Source organism: Folsomia candida, unplaced genomic scaffold, assembly GCF_002217175.1.
Source record: "Folsomia candida strain VU population unplaced genomic scaffold, ASM221717v1 Fcan01_Sc011, whole genome shotgun sequence".
NCBI classification, from domain to species: Eukaryota; Metazoa; Arthropoda; class Collembola; order Entomobryomorpha; family Isotomidae; genus Folsomia; species Folsomia candida.
This window is the reverse complement of record NW_019091203.1, coordinates 2699496-2710361: the sequence shown is the minus strand read 5'-3', so window position 1 is coordinate 2710361 and position 10866 is coordinate 2699496. Positions and strand designations below refer to the sequence as shown.

General features: G+C 35.2%; 3 protein-coding genes across 3 annotated transcripts; 1 reads left to right on the top strand and 2 right to left on the bottom strand.

Annotated features, from left to right (window-relative positions):
* Positions 1-295: 295 nt before the first annotated feature.
* Positions 296-3390, bottom strand: LOC110855104 (CRAL-TRIO domain-containing protein T23G5.2). Its single transcript, XM_022103525.2, has 6 exons — positions 3126-3390; positions 2971-3049; positions 2577-2620; positions 2168-2282; positions 1351-1641; positions 296-622 (listed from the first exon to the last, which is right to left on the bottom strand). Exons 1-6 carry the CDS (start codon positions 3237-3239, stop codon positions 429-431), a joined length of 837 nt encoding a protein of 278 aa, XP_021959217.1. The 5' UTR covers positions 3240-3390; the 3' UTR covers positions 296-428.
* A 4581-nt stretch (positions 3391-7971) lies between these two features.
* On the top strand, positions 7972-9461 carry LOC118436925. Its single transcript, XM_035855611.1, has 2 exons — positions 7972-9073; positions 9141-9461. The coding sequence occupies exons 1-2, from the start codon at positions 8650-8652 to the stop codon at positions 9428-9430; spliced, it is 714 nt and encodes a 237-aa protein (XP_035711504.1). The 5' UTR covers positions 7972-8649; the 3' UTR covers positions 9431-9461.
* A 78-nt stretch (positions 9462-9539) lies between these two features.
* LOC110854835 (putative nuclease HARBI1) lies at positions 9540-10607 on the bottom strand. The gene is made up of 4 exons (XM_022103265.1): positions 10305-10607; positions 9872-10220; positions 9670-9807; positions 9540-9586 (listed from the first exon to the last, which is right to left on the bottom strand). The coding sequence occupies exons 1-4, from the start codon at positions 10605-10607 to the stop codon at positions 9540-9542; spliced, it is 837 nt and encodes a 278-aa protein (XP_021958957.1).
* Positions 10608-10866: the final 259 nt, after the last annotated feature.

Here is a 10866-nt window from a genome sequence, read left to right as displayed (position 1 = left end):
TCAATTGCTAAGAGGGATTTTTTCACGTGGAAAAGTTTAGAAAAAACAAGAAATGTAAGTAACATCTTGAGCCTTTAATTTTAAAAAAACTTCCATTGGTATACTGGAAGTGAAATTAAGTAATTTCAATGAAGAAATAATTTAATTCAGAGCGAGGAACGTGTCGTTTCACATGAAAAATTCGTCCTGAGTACTAGGCTTAATCACGTTTAACAAGATAATTCCCTGTCTTTCTAATGATTAAAGAGAATAAATATTATCATAAATACATTCAAGTATATGCTGAAACACATCATTTACTTAATTTCATTGATTCTTTATTTGCATCGAATTTAATTTAAAATTAGTTTGTCCAATTTGCATACGATGAAATATTGACAATGTTTTGATATGAATTCCAATATTCATAATTAGTGCACAATGATTTTCTATATCTCGTTCCACACTGTCGAATATTTTCTCGTGCCGCCCAAGTTTTCTGGAAGTTGATCTTTTGCAAAGTGAGAGTAGACCGCTTTGCCCCATTCCTCCTTGTTCGCGCCAATTACCTTCAATGAATTCAGAGTACTTTTTGACAGGATGGGATTGATCAGGGAAAGAACAATTTGGAAAATTGAAGGGGCTGAAAAAAATGTAAAAAAAGTTTACATCACACACTCTTAAAAATAATGTTACCCTTTTGTAAATTACGGATAAATGCAGTCTGAATTCTAATTTACACAATCTATTCTAGTTCCAGAGTAAGGTTGACTTAATAAAGAGTAAAGTTTACTCTGGATTTACGGAGGTTTCGTTAATATAGAATTAAGTGTGTATTTACCTTCAAAAAGGTAACAATATTTTTAAGAGTGCACAATCTAACTAGAAATAAGTAATTTATTTATTTCGGCCATTTATTGCACAGTAAGCGAGACCTAAAATGTTTACGGGCCCAAATAAATTTAATACTTGTTCGCATCAAATTTAAATAATATCGAAATAAAGACTGTGCAGAAAGCACTTGATCGGTGTGAAGAGGGGTGGTATCCTTCCCATATTAATTATAACATGGGGAATATATGTAGGTTACGCACGGGGGTAGGGGTAAAAATTCCCCGAAAATCGATCACAAGCTTTATGTACGGCCTCCAGCTGCCTGACTATTCAAAATTTCTAACAGTCTGTAGTAAATTTGTAATCAAAGAGTTATGTACTTTTACTATGGGGGTGGGGCTACTTGTACTTATGGTTGGCATTTTATAATTAGACGTTTTTTTGATATTAGAAACATTTTTTCCTAATTCAGAGTTTAATGCTCAGACCATTGTTACCATCGGTAAAAATAGAATTCTAGAGATTGCTTTGACTTACAATTCACAACGAATAGTTTGTCACTTCCTCCCGGATAGCGGGACTCGAGAATGAGGGCGAGCTCAGTGTAAAATCGGAGGCATTGGATACAGAGGTGCTGCTGACGAGAGAGCTTATCCATGTCCGCGATAACGTTCCACTGGGTTCCGTTCGTCTTGCCGAGTTTGTGATATTCGATGGATTTCTGGTGAACGTCATCAAATGCTTTAAAGAACCAGCGGATCACGCGGTTCAGCCGGCCCTGGACTGCGGCCCCGCGAAGGTCCCACTCCGCAAAGGCAAAGACAAATGCTAAAGATGGGATTTGGGGGAACATAACGTTACAAAAATATACTTCTGTTCATAAATATTACCTTGATTAAAACCCAATTGATTACAAGCTCAAGAAACAAGTATTCATTCATTACTCGTTTATTCAAAATTTGGAAATTAATAGATATTTATCCATTATTAATTTTTTATGAATTGTATCTCAACTTTCCCCTATTAGGTCAATTTCTCAAGATACCACATAAAGATGTTAGCTTTAGTGTGAAAAATTAATATTGCATACAATTTTTCATTCTTTGTTAATGAATGACTGTGAAATGAAGACATATGCATATCTATGAATTTACGCGGTACTAATTTTTTTTATTTTTTTATATAAAAATTCTCACCAATTATTCATGAATTTACTGAATAATGAATGAACAATGTGTTTAGTTCTTTAAAGGGATTGTGGTGCAAGAGTTTTTTTTATTTATTGAGAATTTGTCCCAAGAAATTGCTTCATGGACCGCCCTTTTATTTTGAAAAAGTTAAAAACCCTGCTTACCTGGTTGTCCAAACTTATCGACTCCGTCCGTGTGGAGGGGATAATCTTTCTCAATACTTGTCCAGTCCTCGTTATGAATGTCTTTCATGTTGTTCTCCTCCCACCAGGCGACCGTCTGTAGGGAAACGAATTTAATTTATGATTGGAAAATATTTGGTGGCAGGTATTAAGTTTCCGAAGAAAACTCATTTAAAGTTTAAAAATTTGTTTGCTATCATTCCTGACTATTTAATTATGTAGTCCCCAATATGAAAACCCCGTGCAGAATTCTGGGAACTTTCGCAAATATTCTGCATAATCATGTTTGTAGGATCCTACACAAATCATTCCTTGCAAAGTTTTCTTCCAGAAAACGTATTCAACTTTGTGTCCAAATTGTTATTCGTGACACGTTTAATTAAGTGCATACCTCTTGCAGCATACTCTTAGCTCGTTGAACGTCCCATTGTCGAGCTAAAACATAAAGATAACTTAACCAATCTTTGAACAACAGAATCGATGTTTTTCGCCCGACCCTGAGCTTATGTACCTGTGTTGTCTTTCTGTTATCGATAACTCTTGTAAAATTTACCCTGCCAGCTTGAAATTATGCACCCACTAAAAACATGACAAATTAAGGGTTTAGTATGAAAAGGACTCGAACAAAAAATTTGCTTGGGAAAGAAGGGGCTAAAAAAGAAAAGCTTTTTGTCAGGATTTGTACAAACTGACCTATGTAAATGATTTGAGGTTGCAAAATAGTTTTTTGTAAAGCTTGGGTCGGGCTCAGCCTGTCCTATTTACATATTTAAAATTGGCTTAACCTCTTAGATACCGAACCAGATTCAATTCCTGTTGCATCCACTCAGCCGGGAAGGAAATTTTGGAAACGGCGTCTTTAAACTGAAATTCATATCGAATTAACACAAGTTTTTCAAAAATGCTTTGCAAAATTCTGGAATGAAATATTATGTATTACCTGGTCCAATTTTTGTTTCTCTGCTTTAGTCAGACTCAAATTTTCACGGGATAAAGTTATTCCAACCAGTGAAACAATTATAATGACGGTATAAAACAATTTCGAGTCACACATTTTGTTAAAACGACGGAATATTTGAAATCTAAGAAATTATTTATTTGTCGCTGATGGGAAATTTAAAAAAAAACAGTGGCCTGATTGAGAAATTTCAACACTTTTATTGTGACCCTTGGTCGGGAGTGTGGGCTGGAAGGACGTAATCCGACAAAAGGTGAAAATCCTTTCTTTTTATATGGACTTGCATTTTTATGAAAAATGACATAAACTGGATCAACTTTTGTTTAACATGCAATACGTTGCGTTGGTCAGGTTTAGGTACATACTTTTATTACTTTTGATGCAGATCTTTAAGTGAAAAAGATTTAATGTCTCGGAGCGAAACACACCCAATTTTTTATCCATTCGACAGGGTTTCCAAATTGCATTAATTATAAGTGTTCACTTTCATTTGTTTAATACAGAATGAATGAAATACATATGCATTTATTGTAAAATCAAGTCGTGAATAATGAGTGAATGTTTTTCTGAAAATTTTTTAATGAATGCATATTTATTAAGTATTTATTCATTTCATATTCGTAAAGAATAAATGAATAATTTTGTCGATTTTGCTGTGCTTAATACATGGCGTAAACTGAGAAATGAGGGGAATTTGGGCTAAAATGAATACCAACTAAATCATTATTATAAAATTTCGAATAAATGAACAATGAATGAATAATCTTATGGCCTAAAATATTTTGGCAAATTGTAACAATCGCACAAACTGCCTCATGAAACGTTGGTTGTATTTGGACCACAATTTCAAAATTTCAACCAAATCCGTGGGTTACACTTCACACGATCGCGTTTTAAGCTGTATTTAAACGAGAAATATTTTTTTTAATGATATGTATCAGACATTTATTTTATCGAATAGTTGGTCTGCATTATATAGACACAGATACATATCATATCAGAATATCTGGTTTTTCCACCCTTTTAAGAAACAAATAAAATCTTAATTTGCACGCCTTGTAAGCATGTTGCCAGGTGAAAAAGTGTATCCACACCGCAAACGAATGCACTTACGTATTCACAGCGTCTTCTTAGCCGGACTTTTTTTATAAAATGTGTCATAAACCGGCCCAAGTTCACATAAGCTTGTCTATTATTGTCTTGGTCAGGTTCAGGTACTTTTATTGGATATAAAAAGCCGAAATTTGCATATGTCATAATAACATTTTTATTATTATTATTACACCATTAAGCTCTTAAACAAAATATTCCCCTTTTGGAATGATTGGTGAAAACGGCAATTTCTGAAAAAGATTTTTCGACAGGTAATAAAACTAAGCATGGGTTAAGGCAATCTATTGAATGTATTCATACGTTTATATTCACAATGGTACTGCCATTAGATTACTTGACCTGATTACATATTACACAAAATCCTCCATAATTTCAATGTGAAAAATATTTAGGAAATTAGCAAGTTGTGGTTTCTGAAATTTTAGGTTTAACTAAGTTATTAACACTAGAATTCTTTGTTATTATTTTTATTTGCACATACAGTCAATCGAAAAAGTATTGGCAACCCCAACGCTAGCTAGATAAAATTGGCTATAACCTTGGAATGCATTATACAATTGGCATGAAAATTTGTACGCATTTAGAAAATATAATGTAGTTTTCGATTATAATCATGCTTTATTGATTAAAATTAGATAAACACAGTTTTTTAATAATTTGTTGGAAAATTTGCAAAATTAACCCGCAAAAAGTATTGGCAACCCTTATCAAAGATACGACAATTTTATTTCGATAAACTGCTTCCAGTACTGCGTGGCACTTCGCCTCGATGCAATAAGAGCAGAAATACGCCTTGGAATTGACTGGGAAAATTTCTTTATAACGATTTTGGATATGGCTTCCCAATCTTCTTTCGAACTTTTGACAAGCTCGTTTTTTGTAGAGTGATTTCCCACCAGTCCCTCTTTTCTCATCCCGGACAATCAGAATCACATCGGGAGTCTGTGCAGCTAACAATAGAAGCTTAACCTTTTCGGTCTCCAGAAATGTGCATCGTTAATGTGGATGCATGTTTTGGGGCCACTGCATTTTTGGATTATGAAATTCCTCCCTTGGTCAGGTTTTTGTCAAATGTTTTCAAATTATCGTTTCGAATGATTAATTAGACCTCATTGGTCATTACTACATCGATAGTGACCAGCTAACTGCGCAACGACCTAGTCATTCAACCCCAAACCATAGTCGATCCTCCTCCGAGCTTGACTCCCAGACGGCAGCAATCATTTTTGAGAGCCTCATTTTACATCCTCCAAACTCAAACCATCCCACCCGCACCGAATAAGTCAAATTTACCTAGGTGAGACCACTAGACCCTTCTTCATCAATTGGAAGTCTATTTAGGGTGGTATTTAGCTGATTTAAATACCTTGAGTTGGTTCGTTTCGGGGGCCTTCTCTTCTATGGGGCTACTGGACCCTGAAACCCCATGGCATGATTTTTTATTGATCACCAAATTGTATGAAATATTGACTCCACAGTTGGTTCTCAAATTCTAATTCGTTTTGGGTATTGAAATCTTCCGATTTCAAGTAATTTGTTGCTTGATTCATCATCTGCGTTTGAGCCTAGGTGACTTTTTTTCTTCTGCATTATGGAAAAGCAGAAACTAAAATTGTCATTTTATATTTGTTGGCTACATTTCCAATAGTAAATATGAAAAAGTATGTTTTTTATTGATTTTTAGATATCCAAGTTTTTTTTGCGAAAAATAAATTAATATTTCTAATTAAATATAGCTCGTTTGGTGTCGCCATTTTGGTTCCAGACAACACAACTGCTGACTTAAAATGTAGCTATGGTCATATTTTGTCACCTAATTAACTTACCGTAATGAAATGTGGTAGGTGATTAAGGAAATTGTTTCGCGTAATTAATTTGGCCACATGTTGCCAATACTTTTTGCAGGTTAATTTTGCAAATTTTCCAACCAATTATTAAAAAACTGTGTTTATCTAATTTTAATCAATAAAACATGACTATAATTGAAAAACACATCATATTTACTAAATGCAAACACATTTTCATGCAAATTGTATAATGCATTCCAAGGTTACAGCCAATTTTATTTAGCTGGCCTGGGGGTTGCCAATACTTTTTCCATTGACTGTATGTATACATACATATATGTACATTACATACGGCCGTCCTCAAAAGTATCCGTTATATGCATACATATTTGTAATTAGGACATTGTAATTAGTTTCTTGTGTACTTAGATCTTTGAAACTCTACCAAAACGCCCTAAACTACAATTCTTAGTATTCGTTTCGAATAGGTATGTACATACATATGTATTGTCATGATTAATGAAGTTTCTGCATGCTATTTACACGCAACGTGTTGCGATTAATAATTTACTCATAATAAATTACTCATGGCAGGACAATGTTTTTGTGAATACAATTTGAACCGTAAGTACACTCTTAGCAAAACGGTATTGATTCACATTGTGATAAATCTTCCCCAAAATGTGTAAACGTAACACTGAATAGTGAGGATTTAACACATTGTGGGGTAAATATTATCACAATTTGGTTAAGTCATGTGGGCTTCCCGTTTGGTGATGATTCAATACCGTTTTGCTAAGAGTGTAGCTATGTTAATATAAACACTCTTAAAAACCATGTTACGGTTTTCAGCAGTCAACGTACCCTCAATTTGATACATATACTAAATTCATAGTAAACTAGATAAATAGTAAGTAAATTTTTTCTTGGGTCAGTACGCTTTATATTTAATAGTGCATTTACTACATATTCAACAAAGTTATATTATTTTTAATGGTGTAGCATATTTATGAACGAAATTAAACGAACTGTCGAACGGACGTACGAATACGCGATGCTGAAATCGATTTAGTTTTTAGTTCCGAGAATACTTTACATATGTATAAACTGCAAGATTTTTAAAACATCTAGAAAAAATATGATTCCAGTTTTCCATATTCTTGCATCGTTTTATTTTTTCGACTTTACCCCTCTCATATTCGCCTTTAGTTCCCCACACGACACGATAATTACCTACATCTCCAACTTTTTTGAAAACTCTGAAATTTACTTTATTCACCAACAATTTCTTGGCGATCACCAAACTTCCTCAGGTGTTAAATATTTTGATACCATATGACAGAAAAACCTTTATTCACCTCAAACTATTCAAATGAGACATTATAAAAACGGAAGATATATTTTTACCAATAGTGACCTCGAACGTTACAGTTGGCGAGTAAAATTTCATCGGGTTAAGGTAACATTCTTGAATTTGGCGGTAACGTTAAATAATCTTAAACACGTCGAAACTCCCCCACACCACCAACTATTGGCCGCAGCAAAACAAACTAATCCGAACTTTCTCTTCATCTCGGTTAAGTTTCCTGCTATTAGAGAGTATTACTTAAATTATGCAGCCGAATCGACGTCAAAAGCAATCCTGTTATTTTTTGACCTCTATAATCCTAAAGTAATGAGTATGCCATGTATTGTATGCATTACTTCGCCTACTCCGATTCTAGTCAACCGTATCTCATCTCTATATGATCTCGCCGCTCTGTGGGACGCGACAAACACTCAAAATCTCCACCGTAGTGTTATGCTAACGTTGATCAGATTCAAAAAGCCCGACAGAATTTGCGGCTTTAGTCTCAGCGGCTTTGACGTAAACGAAACTTCCGTCGACTGTACTTTACACCTTTTAAATCAGCGCTATAATTTCACATATGACACGAACATAGGAGTCTCCTTAGGCGGTATTAACCAGGATAGTCAGAAAATCGTTATCGGACATATGGATTTCGACAACGCTTTAACGGAAGAATTTATCTCGCACATAGCATCGGAAAAGTTAATCACTTATGACGTCGAATTGACTACAATTCATTTCGTCATTGTTACCCGGGGGGGAATTCAATTGTGACATGCGTAAGCATAGATTTTGCTTACGCATTGCTGAGCATAGATTTTGCTCAGCAAAAAACGCGATTCAATAGATAAGCATGCGGAAGTTCAAAATTTGCGTATCTCTTGTCTTTTGCTTAGCACTGCGCAAGTTTTTCCACCACAAAACAGTGTCAGCTGGCAAAACTTATCAGAACAGTTATCTAGGTCGGAGTTTGATTATGTAGCTAATTGTCACAACAAAATAATATTTATGTGGTATGGATTCGAAAAGTTCAGTTAAGATGGAATTAGTTGACACAAATGGAAAGAGTAAGAAATTATAATTATAAATATTTATTTTGGGAATGTTCAGAAAACACGAAACGCAAAATTAGTCATTTTTTTACACATCCCTCGTAGAGGGATATAGTCCATTTTTACACCCCATTTTTTTAACTGATCAAGGGGACCAGTAACACAACAGCCTAACCCCTCCCCTGCTTTGCGTTACGTATTTTATGAGCTTTCCCTCTAATAAAAATAGGTCAATTAATAAATACTTTGTAGGACGCCCAAACTTTTCCACTAAGGAATGTGAGGCTTTGGTCGACACCGTTGGACTTCACTACGATGCACTCTTTGGAAGATTTAGTTCAACCTTGACCAACAATCGGAAAAATGAGCTATGGGATGATGTCACCGAAAAAGTTAATGCTGTCTCTTCCGTTAACATTCCTAGAAGCGTAGCCGAGGTGAAAAAGAAGTATCAAGTTTTGAAAAGTAGCGTGAAAAAAATCGAGACCAACAATTCGAATGAAATGAAAAAAACTGGAGGAGGGTCTGCGATTCTACAACCCCAAAATACCGTAGGAGAGAAAATTTTGGCACTTGTTCCACGGGTCGAAATTTCAGGAATTGAGGGTGGAATCGACATTAGTAAAAGTTAGTACGCTTAATTCAATTCCCGTCAGTCAAGCACAATTTTTAAACTCTTTCTTAAAATATTTAGTGTCGACCGTTGATACTGCGCCATTAAACTTGATCTCGGTAACGGGCCTCATCCCAATTGGAGACACGGGCTCAAGAACAAACAAACCGGCTGATGCTTCGGAAGAAAATGCTCCACATTTTTTCAAGAAACAAACGAAACGTCCTCTGGAAACTACTCTTTTCGCATTACAAGCTAAACAAGTTAAATTATTGGAGACTCAAACAATGCAACTGGCACAAATAGTTGATTTATTGGCGGAGCGAAACTCAATTGAAAAGGAGAAGCTACAAATTATGAAAAATAATTAATCCTCATCATTCATTTCTCTAATTATTTGATTATAAATATCTTCATCTTCGTTCAGTAATGCGATATTAGTCGTATGACAAAAGTTGTGAAGCGTGATTGTTGAAATAATTAGGCGACAAACTTTTGTTGGAGTATAGCAAAGTTCTCCCCCGGTCCTGTTAAAATGTTAATCAGCGATACACTAATTTTTAAAGGTTTAATAAATCGTTTAATTACCTGTGCATGGATCTAAACCTACTTTTCCATCGTCCAATTGTGCATTCAATGGCACATCGAACGGACGTTAACCTTTTATTGTAATCGTTCTGAAAAGGAGTAATAATTCCCCTAGCATAAGGAACCTCCATAAACGGAGAACGAGAATATCCTGAGTCACCTAAATAGATACAAAATAAATACATTAAATTAAAATTCCACTTTACTTCTTAGCTATTACCTACCTATTAATTTTCCATTCCCAAATTCTCCTGTCAAAAATCGGTGATGAATGTGAGAATTTCGGAACACAAACGAGTCATGTGCGCCACCCGGATTACTTGCCACGGCGTCAATGAATCGGAATTGGTCGTCGCAAATAATTTGGACATTGATTGAGTGGTTTTGTTTTCTATTCACGAATGACCTTTCGTCTTGACTTGGCGAAATTATATTCACATGTGACCCATCCATAATTCCTATTATATTTGGAAATCTACTCTTGGCATGAAAGGCTGTAGAAATTCTTTTCTGTTCAGCTGCATCGGGAAAAGATACGATTTTTGGCGACTCCGTAACAAGAACTCGGCTGACCTAAAATAAAATCGTAGAGAGCGATTGTAATCTTACAACATAATATAAGCGAGTGTTAATATTACTTAATATTAAAACTTTTACCTGCTCTATAATTCTTGACGCGGTTGGTTGGGATAATCCACAATCTGACCCCATTAACCATTGAAAACCTCCTGATCGAAAGAACCCCAGTGTCGTAGGAACTTTAGATTCCGCCGTCACAGCATGATTTGTAAATTGTTTCGGTTCCACATGTGGTTCTAACCACCCCAAAATCTCTCTAGCTCCCCACCATGGCAAGCCAGTGTGCTTTCTAATTTCAAATTCGGAGAGGCTCTCAAGTAACTTTCTTTGGGGATAGCGTCGATTACGTTCATTCCTCAAAACAAACAATGGCACCGACATGTTTCTTTAACCCTTTAAGAAGTATAATTAACTACAAGAAAGTATTTATTTGGGGACGTTATAAATATGTTGTGGCGACAGTGCGGGAGGAGGAAAGTGATTCACTGAAGTATTGATAAATATTAACTTTGGGCAAGGAAATGTTCAAATTAACATTTGGTTAAGAAAAGAGAAATCCCTCAAAGTTACAACAGATTTTACGCCGCGGAGAGAAAATCATGAAAATCAATGACCTCCTAGAAACGACCACAATTTTGCA

Bases quoted from the DNA above. Each gene is read 5' to 3' on its own strand.
- LOC110855104 (XM_022103525.2), bottom strand. From the start codon at position 3,239: ATGTGTGACTCGAAATTGTTTTATACCGTCATTATAATTGTTTCACTG. The intron at 2,621-2,970 runs GTTAAGCCAATT...TTTATGTTTTAG, and splicing joins TCTGGTTCGGTATCTAAGAG to CTCGACAATGGGACGTTCAA. The intron at 2,283-2,576 runs GTATGCACTTAA...GTTTCCCTACAG, and splicing joins CTAAGAGTATGCTGCAAGAG to ACGGTCGCCTGGTGGGAGGA.
- LOC118436925 (XM_035855611.1), top strand. From the start codon at position 8,650: ATGAGCTTTCCCTCTAATAAAAATAGGTCAATTAATAAATACTTTGTA. The intron at 9,074-9,140 runs GTTAGTACGCTT...TAAAATATTTAG, and splicing joins TGGAATCGACATTAGTAAAA to TGTCGACCGTTGATACTGCG.
- LOC110854835 (XM_022103265.1), bottom strand. From the start codon at position 10,607: ATGTCGGTGCCATTGTTTGTTTTGAGGAATGAACGTAATCGACGCTAT. The intron at 10,221-10,304 runs GTAAAAGTTTTA...ATTTTATTTTAG, and splicing joins CGTCAAGAATTATAGAGCAG to GTCAGCCGAGTTCTTGTTAC. The intron at 9,587-9,669 runs GTAGGTTTAGAT...ACATTTTAACAG, and splicing joins CACAATTGGACGATGGAAAA to GACCGGGGGAGAACTTTGCT.